The sequence below is a fragment of the Opisthorchis viverrini genome, assembly GCF_000715545.1.
Source record: "Opisthorchis viverrini unplaced genomic scaffold opera_v5_177, whole genome shotgun sequence".
In the NCBI taxonomy this organism is placed as follows: domain Eukaryota; kingdom Metazoa; phylum Platyhelminthes; class Trematoda; order Opisthorchiida; family Opisthorchiidae; genus Opisthorchis; species Opisthorchis viverrini.
In genome coordinates this window covers 201,460-226,114 of record NW_008751830.1, presented here as the reverse complement: position 1 = coordinate 226,114, position 24,655 = coordinate 201,460, and the positions used below count along the sequence as shown (strand labels likewise).

General features: G+C 44.0%; 2 protein-coding genes across 2 annotated transcripts in view; both read left to right on the top strand.

Moving 5' to 3' along the window:
* T265_14308 (hypothetical protein) overlaps window positions 1-22,251 on the top strand; it is a gene marked incomplete at both ends in the record, with an annotated part of 28,041 nt that extends 5,790 nt beyond the window's left edge. The window contains 11 exons of the mRNA XM_009173059.1: window positions 2,230-2,466; window positions 3,318-3,774; window positions 6,880-7,123; window positions 8,338-8,559; window positions 10,357-10,555; window positions 13,992-14,111; window positions 14,371-14,619; window positions 15,253-15,432; window positions 16,036-16,188; window positions 19,644-19,893; window positions 22,088-22,251. Coding sequence (XP_009171323.1) covers window positions 2,230-2,466; window positions 3,318-3,774; window positions 6,880-7,123; window positions 8,338-8,559; window positions 10,357-10,555; window positions 13,992-14,111; window positions 14,371-14,619; window positions 15,253-15,432; window positions 16,036-16,188; window positions 19,644-19,893; window positions 22,088-22,251 — 2,475 coding nt within the window. The remainder of the gene's footprint in view (window positions 1-2,229; window positions 2,467-3,317; window positions 3,775-6,879; window positions 7,124-8,337; window positions 8,560-10,356; window positions 10,556-13,991; window positions 14,112-14,370; window positions 14,620-15,252; window positions 15,433-16,035; window positions 16,189-19,643; window positions 19,894-22,087) is intronic.
* A 2,134-nt stretch (window positions 22,252-24,385) lies between these two features.
* The window catches only part of T265_14307 (hypothetical protein), a gene marked incomplete at both ends in the record, with an annotated part of 9,621 nt that continues 9,351 nt past the window's right edge, over window positions 24,386-24,655 (top strand). The window contains one exon of the mRNA XM_009173058.1: window positions 24,386-24,472. Coding sequence (XP_009171322.1) covers window positions 24,425-24,472 — 48 coding nt within the window. The remainder of the gene's footprint in view (window positions 24,473-24,655) is intronic.

Genomic DNA, 24,655 nt, shown 5'->3' with positions numbered 1-24,655 from the left:
ATAGGTTTCATCGCTCATAAATGGCATGTTAGGAATGCCATGTCGGCTCCCTAAAAGGTTTCGATTTGGGCAAACAGCAACTGAGTTCTTAGTTCAATGTTTGTGACTTTTCCCCTGACGGTAACGGCAGTGAAGTTCTACTTTCTAAAGCGTTGTTTCGAATTTGTTGTTCTTCCATAAAAGTAAGGATCACCTGTGTAGAAGGTTAAATCAGTAACCTTTTCCTGTCTTCCTGCTCTTTTCACATTCCACAAAGTGACCGGTAACTCAAGGTTTGGGTTGAAAACAGTCTCTGAAACCTCGTGGTGCATGAGAAGCAATGAAATGAATTTGAGACGTACTACTAACTGCTTATTCAGTCCTTAATGCACTCCAGACTTCCAACTTGACAATCACTAGGTGTTTCTAACACAGTGCTTGAGTCTTCAAGGAAATGCCGTTGAGTCTTTTTTCGGGTAAGTTCATATGGGCAAATCACGTGACGATGTCTGCATATCCATCGTCCTGGGATGGTATCGTTAAGAAGCAAATGAACACAAAGAGTGGGACATGAAATAGCTCCATCTTGTCTTTGCAAGGTTCTGGAGCTTCCACGTTAAGCTGACATGAAGGAAGAAGCTAGTCTAAAGCAGAATGGATCAGTAGTTGTTGGATGAGGTCGTGAACCGGCCGGAGGGAGGCCATGTTTTATTGAGGACTTCAGAAACTCCAAGGTGCAAAAACGATGATCAGTCAGAGTGTGGTTTACTCACAGCTTTCTCCTGCTCTAGATCAAAAGGTCAATACACTTGGTTGCTGGTTGGTTTGTTCACTGAACTTGGCGGTTGGATTGCAGTGGTTTCATTACCAATCAAGATGACATTATCAGTCAGGGTTTGAGTGGGTCGCAATCGCTCGAGCTACCTGAATCTGATCCCCTCTGTAAGTTGGCATCTCCTCAATACTACTTACTGAAAAGTCATTTTTATCATCACTTGTGATGTGATAACGCATGGTGATAAAGAATTCAGTTTGAGATAAGATTGCTTGTTATGGCTAGCTGCTTTTTGAGCCTGAGTGACGTGTGCCAATTCACAAAAAAGGACCAAGAAATCCGATTTCTGGTATCACGTCACTATTGCAATCAGAATACTGCACATATCCAACAAACCTAAACAGGTTCTCCTCTGCAGACACCAGCCTGAGGATAAAATAGCAGTTCACCTCACCGCAAAACCGATAGCGTCGACGGGAAGTAACCGCAAAACACAATGTGTGACGAAACTCCGTGAAAGCCATGAAAATAATTCATTAAAACAAGAGGGTTTCTAAAAGGAAACTTCTTACAAGTTTGCAGAAAACTCTTCGACAGCCCAAGACCGGTTTCGCCCTTCTCGGGGCTCATCAGGTAGGTGCAGCCCCCGAGTTTCCGTCAGCCTTATGTTCTACTTGAGCCCAACTTGGACTGTTTTCGGGAAATACACTCATTTGCAAATCAATTTGGTTTTCACGAGAGACTCAACTGAATCTCTCATTTATGGTACTCTACAACTGAATGTGCTGCATACAGGCCGCCTCATGTTTCAGTTGGCACGATATTCATTGAGATAAATTAACTTTGGGCAGCCACTGACATAACCTGCTTTATTCTAGTTCACGGCAACTCGTGGCAGTTTGCGCTAAATGTTAATTGACTTTAATTTAAAAGGATGAGCTGTCTTCTACAATGCTTTTGAAATTGTCCCATATTTGTGCGTCCTCCGAATTCAGCAGGTGGACGCGTCAACGTTAGGTCATATTCGATTAAGTCATCCTTCTGTAAGTTGAAAATATGATCACTCTGTGCGAACTAGATATCAAGCTGAGCCCAGCTGAATTACCTCGGTTGTGGAGGCAGGCATGCTCGCATTCTCAGTGGTCTGAGGAATTTGCACGAACGAGCTGCTATCCTGGTGTGGTCGAAACTGAATACTCGTGTCAGGAGGGAACGAGGACTTCAGACGACAATGAATCGGATAAACATTTCACATATCCCGCAACTAATCACGAAAAACTGAAATAGACCTAGCCACTTGCCAAAAGCAAAGCATGGGCAAGTAATGAAAACTGAGTTAACTTTCTCAAAATAGAAGCGTGATTTCGGCAACTCGCTGTCCAGACCATGAAAAATTTGTGCTATTTATCTTCTGGTACTTCTTCTGTCCTTCCAGGAACATATGAACCAACAGTTTTCCCACCTTTTCCCAATAGGTTGTTTCAAGAATGTATCCGAGGGAGTGTTTGTTCGCCATTCCACTCAATTTGCTATGTACAAGCGACGAGTTGGATGAGAACAGAGCCTACTTCTATGCCATTCGATCAAATACTGGTACAAGCGCACCGAGAATCAAATACCAGAACGACCCTATGCAGCTTTTTCCAGTGAACATTTCGGTTGGCTATCTACGAGGCTCTTTGCTGGAATGCGCCCACCGTTTGTTCTCCATGGTAAGCCGTATGGCGTCAATAGGATTTCAGCCTCTATACCGTACAGAATCATAGAATGACCTTGACTATACGCCATGCAACACCCGATGGTATGATAGTACTGTGCGTATGAAGTGAAAATCACGTCTTACTTTTGAAGCCAGAATGAGTTTATGAGTGGCTTGATCTGTGTTACCCTAATGCTTTCCATACTGTGATTCGGAACTTGCACTCTGGCTCTACAAATGTAGATAAAAACCAGTCAGGATTTGACACTGAGACCATTGCAAAAACCAGGCATGATGTGAGTTGGCCTTTTTCTGGTGAGTAGTTTGAAAATCCCTGAGTGACACAAGTCTATTGGAAGATTTAGCCTTCTTAAATCTCTTGTTCTACAAACGCTGGAAAGGTTTTATTGACAGAACACACTGCTCTTGAGGTTGCTGAAACGTCTTCCGTAATATACATTTATCTGGAAAGTCCATCATTGTTAACGAGGGGTATAATATTCATGGGAATCTTCTGCACAAAAGCCACCTTGTGTTTCACCTCACATGATGAGTTGCAAATGAGTGTATTTCAACGAGTTAACAGGATCGCTTGTTCAGTTAAAACATAGAGTTGATAAAAGTGCCTACTTGGTGAGTCCCAAGAAAGGTGAGACCGATAGTGTATTGTTGAAGGGTTTACCACCTAATAAGTAGTGTGCTATGTGGAAAAACGCTTCAGTACCTCGAGTATCGTGTTAACTGAAATGTGAGATTAAGTTGAGACTCTAGTTATTACTTTACGAACGAGCACATATCACCGACCGGTTCCATTGTCACCCATCGTCCTAGTGGTAACCGAATTATCGCTGTGCTTTCTTCCAGGTGTTTATGCGTCTGCTGGCCTACTTCAATCAAAGGAAGGATCTGTTTACTAGACCAGACGGTGAGGCAAGCGGGAAAGCTGCAATGATAGGGAAGGTTAGCTGGGCTGGTGGAGGAGGTGCTCAAGCGAGTCCGCAACAGAATGCGCCCGGTCACATGACAAAGGATGAGAGTGGGCAGAGCACCGATGATTCGAACACACATCGCTCCAAAGCAGCACACCCAGGGCGTTCTGCTGTCTTCAGTGGAGGCAGTACAGAAGAATCACAGCGCTTGCGAGATGAATTCAGTGTGACCTTATTCAAATTTGGGTCAGTGCTCGAAGAAACCATTCTCGCACTTCAAGGGGTATTCAATCTGAAGGAACCCGATTTCCAACCGGATGAGGATTATGTGATTGACCCATCACGGGATTACCTGATGTTGCCACACGTGACCAAGTTACTCAAGGTCTGGGGTGAGTGGTTGGTTAAATCCGTCATTTCAAATTTACCTTGAACAACACTCGGAGATGTGCGCACCTGTTATCAGAAAATTTCCTGATCAGTAATATTTGTGAGTAATCACTCACAACAGCTTCACTCATTACGATTTTTGTAAGCAATTAGAGGAACTGCAGATCATCATGCCTTATGTGCATTACGGAAAGTATGTGTGCTGTCGATACCACTCGATCTCCAGGATGGGAACTGCGTGTTCCCCATTTCGTCCGGTTGGAAACCGTGCAATATACAGTGGCTATTCGATGTCAGTCGCGTTCTTGTTGTCAGCTTCTATCCGGATTGCCTGAACGAGTGTCTGGAGGTGTAGGCACCTCGGAATGATTGTGATAAGCTAGCACCAAATCGCTTTCCTGTCCAGCCTTATTCTTTTCTTCACAGTGAGGCTTTCAAATAAATGATGGTTGTACGGCGGCGAAGCACTGGTGTTCAACAATGATGTCATGATGATGATGATGATGATGATGATGATGATGATGATAATGGGTAACTTAGTACTACCACAACAATAGTCGTAACACTAAAACACCCAAACTGTTCCCGAGAGAGTGATATTTCGATCAATAAACAAATTATTTCTGCCTGAAGTTGGGTACTTCAACTGCACGTAATTCAGGTCTTATTTCAACATCTTGCCTATCCTGTGAAGTGGTACCGTCGCTATACCATGCTATTCCTCACCGGGGTGTGCGGACAGGCCACGAAAGCTACCAAACGAGCGTGAAGTTGATTGATCGGTTCGGAAGACGATGACTGTGGCCACGGTCTGGCCTTTGTACATTTAGCCTCGTACCACGTTCCCCATTGAGGGATGACCGACCAATAGGATGGTCCGTTGTGTGTGTGTGTGTGTGTGGCCTACCGAAGGCCTACAGGCCTACAATAACGCGCTTGAGAGACAAGGCGTGGCGCCTGTATCTGAGTTGAAGTTGTCCAGTATCGCACACCCTGGGCTAGATGGCCTCGATGGTTCAGAGAACAGGCTGACAGGCCTGTACCTGCGAGGGAATCTGACAAAGCACAATCATCTAGGCAAACTCAAGGGCTGAAAGCGATCAGGTCGGAGGCCACTCCGATACTCGATGTGAAAGCTTCTGATGTGCTCTGTTTTGAGGAGGGTATACGTTTGGCTCACTCAAACGGTGCATCGATCACGGCATTCTATACATTGTAAGATTGTTTCTAGTGATGCTTTGCAACTGTCGGCAGATGGACTGATGACTACATTATGCAAACGGCAGTGATATTAGTTGCAAGCAGTTATGAACAATTTGTTGACGCTTGGACACATGGTCTCACTTGGGTCCTTGAGGAACTTTCTGCAATTCTCTGTCTGTATGTTCATAGTTCTTCGAAGTTTGCCGCTCAGCGTCCAGAGTATTTATGTCTGTCTTCGGCACCTCAAAACAGCTCTCACATAAGTGGCGATTGTTTAGTTTCCCACGGTTTCATTGCGATGAGCTTGATCAAGTCAGAATGCCCACATAGAATAGCGCAAGTTAGAGATATTTCCATTCCCGGCACTTTTTGATAGCATAGGTGTTATACCTGCTGATTCATCAATCTGTGGTATCTGCTGCTGACCCGCTCCAGTGCCTAGTGTCGGAGAGAAAAGACTCACAGAAGAGAACACCACAGCTGTATTCCGAACAAGCGAGTGAGTGAGAGAGCAAAAGTTACAACGGCCCCACGCTATTTAAAGGGGACTTTCTGACATTGATCCAGGCTGTCTGATAGGCGTTAGTGATCACCCATCAACATCGATCGTGCCTCTGTGAAAAATCTGAACGCTGATCACATTCGGTCGTGCTTCTGTGGCGTGCAAGAACACTCATCAGGTTTTGCTGAATTGATTGAATGATTGATTGGCCTGGATGCTTGCCGGCTTTCCAGTTGAGTTTTTGGTGGAGCAGTAGGTTCCGGGCGTTCTGAAGTTGCTTTCAGGAATCTGAACTTCCTGATAATAGGTAACTGATAATGATGATGTCTTGCTCTCAACAGTTCGCACGGCCGGTAAGCTCAAAAAAGCTGGCTTTGTGCTTAGGTGACTGAATTTGAATCTGATAATTTTTTGGTAGTTTTACTAGCTTGCAAAAGTATACACATACAGGGCCCAGCAGTCCACGTGCTTCAAACCGATTTGCTGTGTTTAAGAGGTGTGCTTAGGTTGGTCAATTTGATAGGATAAGAAAACCGGTTTACTTTACCGGAAATCTGGTGTTACTGACTGTATACCAAGTATTTTTCCACGGTTCCGTAACTCCAGAGCACCTACTTCATGCCACTTTGTTCTCCCAACAGTCATTTGCTTTGAATAATTGGCTTGCTTTTTTCTACTCATCTTAAAACGTCCAACTTTTTCTGTCATTTCAGTTCAGCCAGACTGTATGTTCGCAGACAGCGTGGATGTCCGATAGTTGAACAGTGGGAAGGTATTTTAAGAACGTACTAAATGTTGTATTTGACTAGCAGGAATCCAAAAGAAAAACAACTTCTGACCAACTATGAAAGGAAACATTCCAATCCCGTTTTTTATTGTCAACGCTATCATGAGTTTCTTCTCGAGAAAAAAAGCTCATGAGACGCTATCTGTAATGCTGATCGGAATGCCCAAATATTGTCGCCAAACACACCAACGTTTTTTACTTGAAAAGTGTCATCCTCCAGCTAAGTGATTTTTACTAGACTTTTTAGTATCTTACTGAATAAAGTACTTCGTTGTGCCTGCGTGGTCACACCTGTGGTCTGCTTGAATTTATTCATACGTGACGGACAAAATTTAGAGTACCTGAAAAGTTTTCTCATTGTGTATCTCAGTTTTCTTTTAATTTCCGTAAGAATTTTCACGAGTGGTCGTTTCGTTTTAAGGAGTCACCTATTTTCTAAGATCGTTGGGTTTTTGAGAACTCCCACCGTAACCGTAATGTCACAATGGATGCATTCGGAGACTTCTTCGTGTCACATATCGAGTTGTAAAATCACGTGACAGTCTGCTCGATGATCTCACACCGCACTGCAAGCAAAAACTGATCAAAAAGTATACTTTTTTATACGTTCCTCAGATCAACAGATCGATTCCGTGATGGAACGGTTGAACCCTTATCGGACGACAGATTGTGGGCCACTTGATGAAGTCGACTACTGGAGACATCGATGTAAAGTACTCACAGCAATTGCAGAGGCGTTGCGAAGTAAAAAATCTCAGTGGGTTATCAACGCCTGGGCAGTACTCAATCCAGAGGCGCCACCTTACAACCGAGGGGCTGAGATCAAAGCACAAATGCTTGAGGCCAAAGACAATGCCAGGTAAGCTCAAATATCCGAGTTTGCACCCTCACGTAACTCCGGAGAGTAGCCGACGTAAACTACCGGATAAGCAATCATACAACAACATAGACATTCCTAAACCGAGTTTTTCATCTAAATGAATACAATTTTCTGACGCAGAAAACGCTTGTTATTTCATTTCGAATTTCGACAAAACCTCTCCTTTCCAGCGGCCAAGTTATCTCTTTGTTCTGTAAAGTAGCTTTTTGCCAGACATAGTTATCTGTTCCGTCTCTTGTGGAGATGAAATGGTTTATTGCTGGTATTTTATTTGTACTGAATATATTTACGAAGATCAGTCCCAAAAACCTCGGTTTTTCCTTATCTCCTCAATAAAAACTTAGTATTACACCATATTGCAGTTGTAAACTCCGAACAACAACATATAGATGGGCCGTCTGGAGCTCCTGATTTCACATGCAGTCTGAATCAGACCTGTTCCAGCCATAATCACAATACAAAGGTGTAGTAATTGAGTCCTAGAAACAATAATTCAATCACAGTAGTCATACTGATCAGGCCACCGTTGTGCATATCACAGAACGGTCGCCCCACAGAATCTTCCTAACCCGATGAGTTACCGAACGGAATCCATCCACTCGTGAATCGCGTGTGCTTGACTAGAAACAGTCCTCTCCTTCATTGAGGACCCCAGGTAAATTGCATGAAACACAGGTAGATGTTAGCAGGCCAGCTATCTCAATTTCTACTGGTCCATTTTCGCTGCACGCGTACTCTGTCCCGTGGTTGGGAAAGCATAACAGCCCTTTAAAGTGACGCGTCTATATGACCATATCTATGATTTTAAGTACGGAGCCAGGGGAATATGGGGTGTATTTGCCCTCATTCAAACGGCCGTCGTCAGTGACCAGCGTATTGATTCGAGCTTTAGTCTTCAACGTGTGTTTGTCCATTCACTTTAGCACACTGTAAAGTCTTAAGTAAGTGCAAGGAGGCTGCATGTGATATGCCGTGGTATATTGGGCATTGGCTGATAAACTGACTGATTCGCCCGGACCAAAATCCATTATCTTTGAATTAACCACATTATATATATATATATATATATATANATATATATGATAAATGTAGCACCCTCCCCTAGCCACGGGTCCGCTGGACATTCTTAGCCTGGTGAAATGTTCAAATTTGAAGGGTTCCAAGTTAACTTGATCAAATTCTTCTGCTTGAAGGTTCTTACTGCTCGTGGAAAGGCACTTCAAGAATGTTCAGTTCGGTTCAACGTTTGAAGTAGTTACGGACACCATCCCGGCTATGGTACAATCTCTACGTTTGATTTGGACAATATCACGCGGTTACAACAAAGACGAACGCATGGGACCCCTGCTACGGCGCATTGCTTGGGCATTGTGTGATCGAGTTATTTGTGTGCTGGAAGTTAGCCATTTGTTCAGGTGAGTAGTTGGCTAAACACAAATGTCAAAGCTGGGCAACTCCTCAGCAGTTTGACATCATTCAAACGAATGTGGTCAGAGCCCCTTTTATTGGTCGCTCTAACCGAAAAGAAACAATCTGAACCGCCTTATGCATTAACGATTCTTCTTCTGGAACGGTGTACACAACTTAGGGTTCCAGTGTAACAGACCGAACCTATCAAAGATCTTCCTTCTAACCTCTCGGTTAACGACAGGCAGATACTCCACTAAGAAACCGGAAATAAAAAGCCAGTTTTCGGGGATTTAAAAATTAATATTAAGTATTCATTTCAGAACTGCAACTCCTGCTTCTAAAATATTTAATGATTTAACGTGTTGGCCTTTGGCTCCTCACACGAGACGGGATGTGCTATCTTGCACATCCGACAACATCTGAGTTTGAATATTGAAGTTCAAGCCATCCCCCTTCGTTTAACTCACTCGGAGAGAGGTGACATGAACTGATGACGTAAAATACGCAAAATTTCACGGGTATCGGTGAGATCATGTCACTTGCGGGACTCAGCTGGATATGAGTTGCATACTTGAATAAAAGATAGGTGAGACCGAGAAATTCACAGTATCGAATCTCCAGCACCAGCTTATCCTCTGATGGACCTCAACTGCAGTAAAGTGGTAATTTCACACTGAGTTTGGCTGTCACTGACCGATATCGTTCCTCAAAATTCATCTTAATGACGGTCTCTTCAGCCGATCTGTCTTACGATATCTAATCGCTACAACAAAGTTAACGAACGCCTCATGCGTCATTATACCGGTCAAATTTGGCCACTATTTTGTTCATGCGAATGTCTCCAAGTGCGTTTTATGTACAGAAGCTTGGGTCGGAACGCTGACGCCAAAACCTAATTAGTTTGCCAAGCCACCTTCAACAGCTAGACCAAAATACCCTTGCTGCATTGTTGCATTACCGCTGAAGTCCAAGGAACTGAGTTTTTTTTAATGCAAAACAGCTAACCAATTCAAGTTGTCCCTTTTTTCATGAAGAGCATCAATGAATACTAGCGCAATACACTCATTTGCAAAAAAATTTGGCTTGCGAGAGACTCACCCGGAACCAAGCTGAATCTCTCGTTTGTGGTGTTTCCAGGCAAGTGAGTGTGCTGCACCAGGCCGCCTCATGTTTCAGTCGCTACGATATTCGAGATATCGCGATACATGTGTATACGTAATGCACAGTCAACTTTGTTTGCAAATGAGTGTTTTTGATAATTTCGTGCAATTTGGCTTCAAGCAGAACAAAAGGTTGACGGAAACTCCGGGACTGCCTATCTGATGAACCCCAAGAAGGGCGAAACCGGTCGTGGGTCGTCGAAGAATTTTCAGCCACCTTATGAGTAGTGCATTACGAATATCAATGAATACCTTTTCAACAGTGAATTTCGTCTTCTTCCTACGTTGTGGACTCATTCTCAACTAACTGCTGTAAACGGTTGTTGTTCAAAAAAGTAAAATCAGTGGCGCATGTCTCCATTGCAGCAAGTTTTCGCCTGACAGTGTCTACCTGCTCAAGCATTTTAAGTCGATAATAATCTTTCAGGGCTCAAAACATCCATTTCTCATTGGGCAACACCTCCAGGGGAATGATGTGCAGAACGCAGCGTTCAGATGGACGGATCTTATTTTTTCGCCCTACCCGATAGTGCTTAGGTTCGTGCGAAACCCGGCACACCTGTCATGCATGGACATTACTCATGTTTCATATATCTCATTGTCAGACCGCTAAAACAGTTCTGTTGCTTCGCTTTCCTGTAGTCAATCGATTCGTAACATCCTTCGTGAGGTACGAGCTGCCATTCGAATGTTGACAACATTTGAAAACACGTATTTGCTCGAGCGTCAGCGCGTCGAGGCCACTTCTCAAGACAATCGTTGGGAGTTTGACCGGAAATCGTTATTTGGCGATATACATTACATGAAGAGGATTCTTACAGACATCTACGACATGGCCAAGGTTGGTGAATCCTATTGGTTCAGACCAACGGTCTTCCAATAACTTATTAACATTTGCTCAAAAACACACCAAGACTAAGCTTTCTGACGCAACTTATTGGGGCACAAACTCTCTACACTGATAGACTACACCTGCCAGCTATTTACGGTCAGCCTACCGGCATATTCTGCAGACAATGTTACAACACGTCGGATGGTATACACTCACCAAGATAAGTATAGCATCGGGAAGATGATTGCCTCATAGACACTGTCTGACTTTCTGAGCTTGACACACTAACCCATAGCCGCAGATGTGAGCAGTGTTTCATCCAAAAACTCATAAATGTCACGTTCATACACGTGGTTCAGGCGTCATTTGTCTAATGCACATCATCTGTATACAGCTGTCCATCTTTGTAGAAGAGACCGTCTTAACCCTATCGTTGTGGTGGTCATGCATAAAGTCATCCACTATAGCGAGAGAAACGACATATTATTCGGTGGATGATGGTAGCCTACAGGTGAAAGGAAGGAGGCCTTTGCCGCGGAATTACTTATTGGATAATGCCAACTGACCAGTTACGGACTATTGGACAGGGAAGCAAAACCCTCATTTGCATCTTATTTACAAAAACTGGACATCCATCTTCTCCTGAACGCGTCTTCTTGAACTTTCCTGGATATTCATTAACTCCAATCATTGGTTGCTCAAATCCAAGCAAGTGCTACAGAGCGATTCCACTAATTCCGCAACAGACCTCCCTTTTCAATAGACGCCAAGTGAATTTACAAGAACAAAACATACTACTCGCATGCCTCACCATCAGTAGTATCATCGTTACACCGGTAGCATGGCATAGAAGTTTGAACGCAAAACGAAAGCCGCAAAGTACAGTATGGTAGTGGAAAATACTCAGCTTTCCAAAGAGACGGACCTGTCTTGGATGGTAAACAACATAGAACAGCGACCAATGAAACTGTGATTTTACTGATAGGCGATGTAACAAAAGCGAACTTGTACAAACTAGCATACGAATTTGTTATGTCGAAGGGTCCTATGCATCGAACTTTGAAAAACAAAGAACACATGCCATTTAAAGAATGGCTTTTCAGCATCTGAGGCCTGACAATACCATATTGACTGAAACGTTAAGCACCGCATTCATCAACAAGTGTGGAATTTGGTGTTTGGTTAGACCTTTGAAGTCATGAAAAATAAGAACTGCATATTTGCGGGAAATTCGTCCTGGTGCGCTTCGCCATGGGGAGGACGTTTTTGAGCTTAATAACTGCCTTGACAGTCGGAAATCATGTCAGTATGCTTGTTCTAGGCATCTGGAGAGGTCAGGCATTTCTGACTACATAAAAATCCAATACAATCAGGTTCTTAAGTTGTCCACGATTCCGGTTCCATCTGAGCATTCAAGACCTGTTGCCGCAGAGGAAGGCATTGTGTTTGCCTGACGGAATAAGCAACTCCACTTAATCGAACCATTTGGAAACAACTGTTGTGTTGGTGAAAAGACGATTGCTCAATCTTGAGTCACACCAGCGTCTGGCCGTTCCCAGACTCCACAAGAAGTATAGCTATTCGTTTTTGTCTCCGAAATTCCAATCCACACCAAAGAACTAGCGTTCCTGTAAACAGTTTATGCAGAGGAATTCGAGTTCATTACATTGTGATACCCAGATGGTTCGGATGAGGGCAAGTCTCTCATTTTACATTAGTCTGGTCGTCTTTAACGCCATAAGGCATTTCTTCTTTGAATAACATGTCATAGCACTCCTCTTGTCGAAAAGACAATCTCCAGACTTTAAAATATATATTTTATCTCTGGTGAAATCAGGCTGTACGAGGTTACCCAGAAGCGATGTGCAACTTTTCATCTTTGATTGTCATCCATAAGCGTCTCTTCATTCAGGAGATAGTCGCAGTGGAATGACGTAGTAAAGTTTGCTTTACAGCATGATTAAGGTGTGATTAAGATCACACACAATCACCGCTCAAAAGACAAGTGTGAAGCATGCCCACTAACTGCCATCTTTTCTAACCGAAGTGGCATATATTCTATGGGTATGACGTTCAGACTGGTCACTCATGGTGCATGGTACGAAATGATTTTCAACCGTACGAATGCGGTTGGTCAGACAGTGCATATAAGCAGTATACAGAGTTGATGGTGAGTAAATAGTGACGAAATATCGACATCTGTAACTAGAAGTAGGCGAGGCTCAAACAGGGAGCAAAGGTGTTGGGAAACCGGTGGTAGGGAAGTAGAGGGGCGTTGTTAAATACAGTCACGCTACTCATGAGTAGTCAAACAAATGGGAAAACAACTGCGGATTGCCGCTGATTCACAGGAATCAACAAGTCAAAAAGGCTTCAGTTCAACGTTAAACTATCCAATATTTGTCGGTGCGACCAATGAGATTCTAGCCACAACAGTAATCAGTGAGGTGTTTTCCGCAAAAAAGCGACTACATACGGGGAACTGCGACATATGCACACCGCTGTATTTCAAGACAAGGTTTCTGTGGAAAATCATAGATCCGGGTCAGGTCAAGCCAAGCTCTACGACATAAAAGAATGTGCGACTTTTCAAAGTGCAACCTGTGGCTGAGTTCATTGCATTCAGGCTAAAGAGACCCAATCGCGACTGGCCAAGCAACGGAAGGCAAGCAACCGTACATTATTGAACTCTCGACAAAAACCAGCCGCAGTGAGCAAACAGGGAGCCGCATCACGAGCACTCGAGCAGAAACATCTAATAATCTAAACGTCCTCCAATTGCTCAATTCCGTTCTATGCCTCTGCACATGCATCTGTGGTGCTACGGCAAAGAACTTGGCGTTTTTCCCAAAAAAATTCATTTCAGTCCTTGCGCGTTCGGTCCGAAGTGTCGACAGCTGAGTCCATTGCAATTGCAGTTCCTAGCCGTAAAATTCAAGGTAGTCAATCCGACCACCACTATTACTTCAGCATTAGTAAGGACAGATAATAATTATCCTGTCACTCTTTGTCTCCAGCTGACCGCCCGTGCCATGACATCCTGTTTGACCTTTTTGATGCGTTTAACAGTTGATGTTTCGCCGTGACTTTAGTTCAAACTAGTCGAATGATCATGCCGTTTTCGACTGAGCTTCCACAACTACCTTGAGTACGTATTTGGTTTGAAGCGGGTTCCCCGAAAAAGGGTTTCTTCCTCTTCTCTTTTTTCTTTGGTTCACTGGACATATTTCGTAAGGTTTGTCCATTTGCTTGCTGAGTGCCATCCTGCGGACGTGTGTGTGTGCGTGTGTGAATCCGTCTCATCATCATTCATCATCGTCAGCCTTACTAACCGCGTACCCGTCGTACAGTGGTTGTAGCTGCCGCAGTTTGATTCAATCGCACTTCGATTTTGACCATATCTCAATGTACAGTTTTCAACACACACTCTTTTCTGTACCGACAGTGTGCCAACGAATTTTATCACATGTTTGGGCCAGAACTGAAAAATATCACCGGAGACAACAAAACTTTGAGCGAAATCCTCCGACTGGTCGATCAGCTTTTTACAGCCATGAAGAGCCAGGTAAGACAGTTGCATCTAAGTTTGAGACCATCCAATCAAATTCCAATGAGGGCCTTTGAACACCCAGACCAACAATAGAACGGGACCAATAGGTCTTAACGCTAAAAAGGCATAGCTTTCGCATCAAGTGTTTTTGAGAATATAGCACTCATAGCACTCTCATAGCACTCTTCTAACAACTCACTTTCAAAACATGTAAACATCAAAACTCACAAATAGGAGGACTTCTTCATTCCCCCAAGCATTCATTGCCTTTTAGGAATTGCCCTGTCCATTCCTGCAAAAAAACGAAAAGGCTTGGCTCAAGGTCAAGGCAGAGTTTGAAGATAACGCGTCCATGATTGATGCCAAGGCGAAGAACTTCATCAATGACTACTTTGCTCATATTCGTGGGCCCACATCGGCTTTTGATCTACTTGAAAAGTTCAAATCGGTGAAAGCAAGAGCAGCGATCACGTGTTTGCTCAAAGATAAGTACCGAGATGTGCTGCGAAGCTTTGGAAATGAAGTAAGTTATTCGCATATGTGGTGGCCAATTAGCACTTTCAATTTGTACATACTTAAGATCGGAATAGAACAGTTGTAGTGTAGATTTACAAAAAGGACACAATGTTTTCTAAAATAGTATGACCTTAGATCTAAAGTAACGTGAAAGTAGTTTCTTGCTGATCCAGTGGTCTTCAGCTACTGGGTAATACTCGTCTTCTGTCTGTGGTATGTAGCTTGGGAAGACTGATCAGAACTCATGGACAGTCCAATGCCGGATCTAACTTGGGTTCATCGAGTGAGCATAGTCAGGACTTTAAAAATATTTTGTGTTTAAGGTAATTTACTTAACCGTTTCTCAGATAGACTACTGAGCCAACCTGTTGAACGCCAACAATGAGTAAATCTGGTCACTATTCTTAGGTTACTAGAAACGATAAACCAAGCAATAAATCGACTAGAGCTTCGACAGGATCTCAGACCTGCGCGACTTGCTCAGGATAGATAACTCGATGAGTGATTCGGAGGAGTCGTCTATGCCTTCAGCTCGCACATTAGGCACCTGTAACCTTTTTACCAGAAATAAAACTATTACTTCACTTTCGAGGTAAGAAATAATTGTTACTGGGTCATCATATTACCATTCGACTCACAGCTCGTCAAAGTCGAGTCGAAATTCAAGGAATCACGTGACGCACCTGCAGTCGCCCACTACCTACCTCCAACCGCAGGCTCCATATCATGGTCTCGGCTCATTCTCCTCACTGTGAAGGCAAGCATACTCCGTTTTATTCAGTCGCAACCAGATATTCTTGAAGAAGACGAAGGAAAAGCTGTAAGTTCTTCATATTCGTCTGCTCTTCTGATTGGTGCTAATTTGTCTTTGAGCATTCTGCACTACCGGAACCAATTAGGAAATCAGTGTTTCCAGCTACAAACTCACCGATTGTTTACCTAACCTTTCTGAAAATCTTCAGCATATTAGCTATGTAGTTGTGACAAACTGCTTGTCGACACCCGTATCAGTTTGGTTTCTCTCAGGCACGTAGTTAGTTGTGAGCTGTGTTATCCAGTGGTCAAATATATCTATTCTTGTCAAAAGGATAAACTCTACTCCAGCAGTTTACTCAATTTCAAAGAGTAAATCGTGAGCCTTTGACTTTGTTGAGTACAACAATCACTGAGGAATTTCACTAAACGCACTACAAACGTGAACAGTTTGTGATTTTGTGTCCGTCTTTCTTGTTATCTAACGGGTGCCCGAAGGTGACCGTCAATGGATGACCTTATGTAATAGATAATGTGTTTTGTTCAGACACCTTTCTAAGGTAACCTCAGCTTTGCCCAGAGCACAACTTGGCCTGGTCTATAAACATGTCCTCTACCAAAACAAGCTTTGAACCGTTGCGTCCGACCCTTTTCCAACCCCATTTTACAGGTGAAAGCTCGCTACATCAGCCTAGCTGAGGAGCTACGCAAATATGAAAGAGCACGCCATCGCTCTTGGGAAGCTGAAGTAAACGCAACCGTCAGTCTGCGCCTCAGTCAGCCCATCCTCTTTAAACACACGAACCAAATCCCCTATGACCAGGTATGGGTGGTTCACGATTACTCCAGCTACGTCTTCTTTGAATACTACGGTTAAACTCCTCTTCAGTCTATCCCTCTAGCGTCTGCTACTGATCACCCGTCAAGTATTTGTTTATCCCCTCCATCATTTTTTGTATCAGCCTTATATTAATCGGCTAGAGTAATGTTCGTCTAAAGTTAAATAGTGACCGAAAACTCCTGTAAACAAGCCAACTGAAAAGGACCAAGTTTCAGGGCTCAAACTGATCGTAAAGCACGTGGACTAGTGAGTATACATCAGTCAACCAAAGAGCGCACAACGCATTCATCATGAGCCTAACGGATTTTCATCGCCAGTACATGGTTCGGTAGATCTAACCTTATCACGCGCAGTCTAAAAGGCAATCGTTCAAATCCAGCCAATGGAAGTTAGGCCAACATGTCGAACCACCCTTTAGGATGATCAACACGCCCACTCCTGCAGCCTGTGAAGACTGCAAGTCGTGGGAAAGGTGACGCCAAAAGTCGAGGGCCCGTCGCTGAGTGGTTGAGTTGAGGTCTGACATTGACAAGATGAGTCCGTTACCCGTGTGCGCGATAGTGTCTAGCACCAGAAGTATTTCAGACCACAGTCAGATCATATCGACGGAGCTGTTTCGTGCAGCTCATTAGAAAAGACGATGGGGACGAAATCTAGCGTATACTTTAGAGTACAGCTCGGCGTTTGGTTATAGGAGAGGAAACTAGATACGGTCAGCGCCAGAACAATCACGTGACTTTTGGTTAAAATCGGTAATTGAGCGAGTGTTTCCAAAGTCATTGAATGTGTCTATGGAGAATTTCACGACTTCTCTCTTTGAACTGACAAAATCTTGTATGCGTATGCCCTACCGTCTCACCTTGACGTTGCTTTGTGAAGCAACACAACCTGCGACGCCCTACCGTAGTCAATTTGACAGACCTACAAGTAACCATATTCCTGCGGCGAAATAAACAATGTCAACTGAATCATGTGTCATACGCAGATCTTCATAGGGGAAGCCATTGAACAACACAATGTATCAGATTAATCTAACAACAAGCATATCTGTGAAGTTTCGTCAAAGATGCCCAAAAAGGTTGGAACCAGAAGCTCTCGATACACCAGTCCAACAACATCACCACTTCGTACGATCACAAGACGGCTGATGGGATAGTCCCGACGAAATTTGTTTTGTTTCACTGAAATTCATTATGATCACTTCGATCCACTTAGTAAGTGTTCAGGTCAAGTCATGTGCTAAAAGTTTCAGCTTGTTTTACCATTGTATTGGTATGACTCTACCTGTTGAAGAACTGTCATTTCTAGGACCCAGTATAACCATTGGACATCTGTTTTCGGACAACATTCATTGTCATAACGAAGCCTGAATGGCATGCGTAAAAACTGAAATAACCCAAAAGGTGTAGTGATGGCGTTTTTGTGAATATAGTCGGGATGTATAGGAATATGATGATAAGCTTGAAGATTGTCAATGTGGGAAAATATTGTACAGCCATTCAGAGAAGATGACGAGTAATAGATTAGGCATATGCTGAAATTCACCTCTGGTTCTCTGTAGCTTTTGAGGTGTCAAGCGACCTGGGAGTGTGAAAACAGGAGGGCCACTAGTACGAATGTGGTGAAATACATAATGTTTTGGATTCGGCTGGTGGAAACTGGGTTTGATTAACTCAAGGGATTGGTGATAAGGCGATTCATCACACTTAGAAAACGTTCTCGGATAGATTGATGATAAACTCGTAGGTCGCGTTCTAACTGATAGATGGGTGTGAGCATCAACAAGGTGTTGCTGTCTCACGTTCACCGATGGATTGAAATGAGTGAGAACGTTGGCGATGGTGAAAATCCATGGGAACTCGTGACGTAACCCAAGATTTGGGCACAAAGCACGGTAATCTTAAGTTCTACTATCAGAACCATTAGCGGCAGATAGCGTAAGAGCAGATGCGATGTGTTAAGCGAGAGGGGAGTAGTGCTAATGTCAGCCCAGACGTTTTGTCAACAACTGTTAGGCAACAGGTAATGTGTGAGTGCGGCCTTGAACTTTACTCGCTTGTATAGTTTGGCCCGAGGGTGTTTTCGAAGATGGTTGAATAGATGAATGGTTAGAGTGGGAACAGCATGACTGAGAAATTCGCGTGTGCGGCGTCCGAAGTTGCTCTGATGCTGGCAGCTTCCCTGGAGGATGAATGGAACCGAGAATGTGAAAGCGAACGCAAAGGTGGGCGGCGATTTGGATAGGGTCGAGAAAAGCGAATAGCTGTGATCTGGTTAACTAAATTATCGAGACGGTCATGAAGTGGAGATACGAATTCTGGTGTCTCTACTGAGAAAATGCTGGAGAGCAAGGCTGGATTTCAAGTATTTTATCCGCGATACTAGCAAGTTCGGCTAGAGGGACGCTATCGGAGCCGGACACGGGCAGTTAAACGTTTAAGAAAGGCGTCCATTTTTCAACCGCTCATGATAGAAAGAGAGTCATTGAGGGATCTTCCGCTAAAAGGCGTTTATATACTGATAAACTAAATAATTTATTAATGGTACTGCGTGACTGTGTGTAAGGTCTTTGTCGTCGGGAGTTGTTATAATATCGTAGATCAGCATCTATTTCTGAGAGAAGTATAGCCAGGGCATGATGATACATGGTAATGTTTCGGGGAATGCCACGTACAAAGAACTGAGCTTGCACCTGCGTGAATCAGGCATTTAGATCGTGGTGCCAACATGGCGGAAGATGGGCAGACGTGGCATGGATATTCGGTGTCGCTGCTATGGAAACTGAGAAACACTCTGGTGTTGAAGAAAATTACATAGTGAAACTTGTGTCTAACCAGAATGGTAATAAAGAACAATTGAAGGCGATTGAATCGTCGAGTTCGTCAATAACTAGGCGGGCTCACCAGGTATTAGTGCTCTACGTAGTAGACGTTGAGCTCAAATATAAAAAAAGAGACACTAAGAAAGTTCGATATCTACAATTATGTTGATTACAAGACGATATGCAAAAATGAAACATACAAAAGTGGGGAGACTTATCATTCTATTCTACCAGATCCGAGATCCGATGAGGCGTGAAGTTGAGGCGTGCTGTGCTGATGATGTAATGCTCAGTGTGTGTAGACGTATGTATTTACTGTGATGGAGTGTGAATTCACATACGACCGTTCCAGTTTGACGGTAGTGGTGTGAAAAAAGACACTTTGTCTGGCTTGTGTCAAGGTCATAGGCATGATGCAAGTGGTAGCAGAGTCAACGAACTAAGCGAAATGGTCGAAAGGCCGATTGAGCGAAGTGGAGGAAATACAACTCTGTCATCTAGCTAAGTCTCAAACCCTTTTTGTCATCTATACACATCCGTCGTTATCCATGGTCTTAAAGCTCACCTTTTACATGGCAGTACAATGTATGCAATCCGTTAACTACCTGTCATTCAGACAGTGCAAGCAATCTATCCCCCACCTACCTGGTGGGCTGGTGCAAAAGGTGAAACTGGAACGGTGCTTACTGCTCCCCCACCACCACAAGCCCAACTGATCAAGCAACCAGCAATCGAACAGACGCCAGTGGCAGGAAGCACCAAGCGAAATTCGTCCTTAATTTTGCAGCGCAACCACGGTTCGGGAATGTCCTGGACTAGCCAAGGCGAACGAGCATCACTCGGTACCGGTCCACAAATCCAAGAAGGTAGGCTACTACTGAATGTTGATCACACAAACAAACCAGAGTGACCACAATCCAAACTATCCTCAATAGCCACACAATTAGTTGCATTGCGTTTTTTATTTGGCGATCTTATTCCATCTATCCATCAAAAACTACTTCCCAAATGAAAATGCAAGTCAGAAAAAGTTCGACATCTCTCGCACCTGTAAGTCGACGAAGATGACCCGTGTTGCAAAAGGTAAGGTTTTCAGACCAGAACAAAATGTGAGCAATTTCCGCCACAAAGTGACGGTTTTTTCTCTGATGGGTTGTCGGCCTCTGCGGCCCATTGTTCTATGCTGCAGGGGCGTCTGTGCGACACTCGCAGTCTCTCATACCAGTGTAACGGTGATACTACTGATGGGGGACATGCGAGTAGTATGTTTTCTCGCTTTGCGTCTCTTAGAAAATGAGATCTATTACGGAATTAGTGGAGTCGCTCTGTAGCATTTGCTCGCAATTGAGTAACAGTGAGTGAAAATCCAGGAAAGTCAGGAAGACGCGTTCAAGGACGAGATGGATATTCAGTTTTGTAAACATGATGCATATGAGGGTTTTGCTTCCCTGTTCAATAGTCTGTAAGTGTTCACTTGGCGTTTTCTAATAAGCAACTCCGCAGCGAGTGCCTTCTTCCTTTCACCAGGTTGGTAAATGGTCGAATCTTTCATCAACACAGACTCCTAGCCCACCAAGTTGGGGGCCAGAACATGTGTGGTGGCTTGTTCTAGGAAAATGGTAATGTACCCACCTTTCCTGCCAAACACCGATGCCTTGCGATCAGGCTTTTGTGCCTAATCGTCTTCCTGCCTATGGGAAGGGCACCGTGGTAGTATCCCAGCACACGAACAGCCTTGAATTGTTGCGACAACGACACAGCCGTGTGTTAACACCGATGTTATGCTGTCTGTGGCGATGATAATGATATCTCATAGGGTATAAAATGCAGCACACAGCCTCGGTAGAAATAAAATGCGTCAATAGTAGTTTGAATTAAGACAATTCACGATAAGAAATTGTGAGATTGGTGTTTTGCGTAGAGCTCCAAGAGTTTCGTCCTTTACCCTATGTGCATTTACACCTCAAGAACAGAACCCTTTGGCTGGTAATATAGCTTTATTTCACTCAGCCTATACAGTTTGCATTTTTCTTCACTGATCTTGAATAGTATGAGACAGGCATTAGAATTTGGACCTGCATTTTGGGCATCGTTTTCGATCCTTGCCTGAATCAAGCGGAAAAGCCGTTTGAGATGACTTTTAACATCACAGTTCCAAACTGTCTAGTCCACAACGGATCAGCCGGGTCCGTTGCAGTCTAGCGACAGCTTGAGCTCCTATTTGGGGGACCAGTAAAAAGACTGCCCTCGAAATGATGTTGGATTCACTGACGAAAAGAGCAAGTGCATTATGAAATAGAGTTGTATTCTTGCTTTTCGTGACCGCAACAGCCACAGACACGTTGCAAATTGCAGTTTTTACAATCGATCCGAATTGACCCAGTTCTTTTGGTTCCCATGGTACTGGCCATGGGAGCCGTACTTCACGGCCAATACGTGTCCGTTTTGCAATTAGAATCTTTCCTCTTTCACTGTGATGTTGCATGTAAAAGAAATGTCAACACATCGCTACATATATCTTCCCGCTGCCTTGACTAAAGAACTGCAAATGAGTGGGAAATGCTATTTTGCACACCGTTTTGTTCTGATTGACAGTCACCCCAGAAACTCGTTTTTTGTAACGCGAGACGGTACATAGAGATGCTGTGGTCAATCATTTACGTCAGCACAAAGTAGACGCGATAAACACCACAAGATAAAATTATGTATCGCTGTGGCGCACGTGCGTAATTCTTTGAAGGCCTTTGGCAGTCATGAGCAGAGGTGTCGTCTAAAGTCACCGATCTGTAACAGGGAGGCGGGTGACCGAGATAGCTCATCTCGTGAAAATTCTCGGCATGCATGAGTTGCCATATGCGTCCTCTACTACGACCTCTGTAAAAGCAAATTCGGTCGTATGAAACAACTGGTCGGGCTAGGGAAGGAAGCGTAACAGGTTGGAAGCCATTCATAGCCACACGGTCGTATTGAAGGGGGTGACGTTACGGGGAGTACAATGCAGTCCTTAATTCACTATGAACAACACATCATTCGTGCTCTTTGTTTCTTTTTTGCTATCAGGATGTCTCCCAGTCTACGAAGTTAACTTTGATTCCAGGCTATGGAGCGTGGTTCAAGAAGCTGCTAGAATGGAACTGTTCGGTCTTGCTCTACCGGAGATCGGGAGGTTTCTTGGACTGCGTGTAAGCGACCCTGCTGTTGAAGCATTGACTAATTCTGGATGATTTCCATGGCATTCAAATCCGTTCATACAAAACGCCTGAATAGAGTGTTGATCTTGTGGTCTCTCAAGTGGCCTGTGTTCTGGGGTGGGACTCATTTTGGAGGACTACTTTGGTAAATCTTCTGGTGAACATTTTCAGTTCAATGTGGCACGGTCAACTGAGTTACAGCAAGAACTAACACCCAAAAGATCATTGTGCCAGGATAGGACATGAACAGATCAAACGAGAGTGGTGTGAAAGTGATTTCCACAAATCTCACAACTATCACATTCAGTTTTGACAGACAGAATTTTCGAATAATGTTTCTTGAAGACCACCGAATGACTATCTTTGTCGGTCTGTATAGGCGAATGATCCGTCTGAACTCCAAATGCAATTGAGTAGCACTCATCGAAGTTAGCAATGGTCGACGTATAAGCATGGTTCAGAGTGAAAAGCCCTCGTCACACCGCCTGAATTTCAATCCGCTGAGAAGTTTAATGACAGTTAATTTTGTTCACCCCAGTGGAATCTGCCTTCAGCATCCCACTCTGTGGTGACCACTGACGAGAGACCTCGACGAATTCATCATTGTAGAATAAGGTTTCAAATTTCTGGTGAGAGCAACCAGGATAAAGGAGATCTAAAATCATCAGCTAAAGTGTGCGTCCTACAAGACTGAATGCTCCTTTTTCAGTACACGTTAGATTTCTGACTAACGTAACTGCGAACATGCCGCAGACTGGAAACTAGCCTCACCGTAGGTGTGACGATGTGTACGATGTACCCTTGGACCTGTGATGGTTTGCGTGCGCTACGGGTGTCAAACTTTCGTCTGCAACCCTTCTGCCCGGTCGGTGTGTGGCTATTCAGTTGCCACCCCTCCAATAGTTTGGTGTCCCTCACGGACCTTTGCTGTCCTCTGGTCCCTCTATGTACCGTTTTTCGTCCTGTAAGTCCACTTAGTGTACTGACCTGTTATCTCGGTTGCCACACAAAGCCCACCACACTAACCTAATTGTTTCCTAAGGCCTTCCGAAAGGCTAGAGTTTATCATCACTGATCGTACGTTTGTACTTCTGCTGTACCTGAACTGACATCCTACAAAATCAAACTCGTGGTTCCTACCGACCCATCTGCTGTTTGTCACAGTCCTGTTGTACCACTACTGATGTGCTCGCTCCAAGTACCTGAGGCCTGTATGAGGTCGAATAACAGTGAAAGCTGATTCTGTGGAATACGTCACACTGTCCCGGATTCTACAGTATCTTCAACCCCTATTCACTACTTACGGTTGCCTGCAGCAGCCAGAATAAGACTTCTCCTCAGTCTCATTTGGCGCACGGCACCCGATTCAGAGCTTCATCAGCAATAAACAAAGTGTTATTAGGGCCTTCATGTCTTCAACTATGAACATTGCAATCACGATCCCTAAACGACGGATAGCTTTCCCACAGCATAAAGTGATCATTTGTGTCCAACCATTTCCAGTAAGTTTTTACGTTGTTGAACCAGCACGAACTCTCGCGTACATTCCTTCAGAACTCCGGGATCAGACATTTGGGTCGCAAATTTCTCGTAATCGTGGGATGGGGTCTTCCGTGCATGGTCTTGAGTGTGAATGCTCATCACCATATCCGTACCTCGATGTGTCCAGTGTGAAGGGCTGAGGTATTCAGCCAAGATAGATGATGGGTGATAGTTCCCATACATGTGGAAGACGTTTAGGTAGGTGGTTTCTGGCTTGCTCTTTTGTCACACAACGAACCGTAAAAGTAACCGGAGTGTTGTGCCTGGAAACGCCACTTTCCGCAAATGGGTTTTTGGGCGAATTTCATCGGAATGATGTAATGGGGAATGAAGCAGGCACAAGTACTCATGGAATCCAAGCTGGTGCCCTCCCTCCCTTTGAATTGGACGCCATCCACGAATGCCTGCGTCACTTCCGAAATACACAATGAGGACTCGTCAATGGCAGCATCCCCTGGTTTGAACTTCCTCTCAGTTAGAGCAGAGCATATGTTAAACTGTCGGGAAATACAGGTTATCAGGCCCACCAACTAACCTTGATACAACTTGTTTGTAGCGCGTTGAAAATTATTCATTTCGATTTGTCCGTTGATCCGTTCTATATGCTGTTTCTCGCTTCTTACAGTATACCTATTATCAGAACGTGGTACTACAACTACAACGCATGGTTGATCGATACGAGGCCATCCGAGTGCAGCTGGATCCACTTAAGGTAGGCATTCGGGCAGAAAGCTTGGAAGCTCGTCCGTAGAACATCGTGACCTGTAAAAGTGTCTTGCAACGAATTTGCTCCACACTTGCACTGATTTGTCCTTTTACCGATAAGCTTTCTGGTTTTACCGGCTATTCACCTCTCTATTTATGTGCTTTATATATAAATATATATAAATGAAGA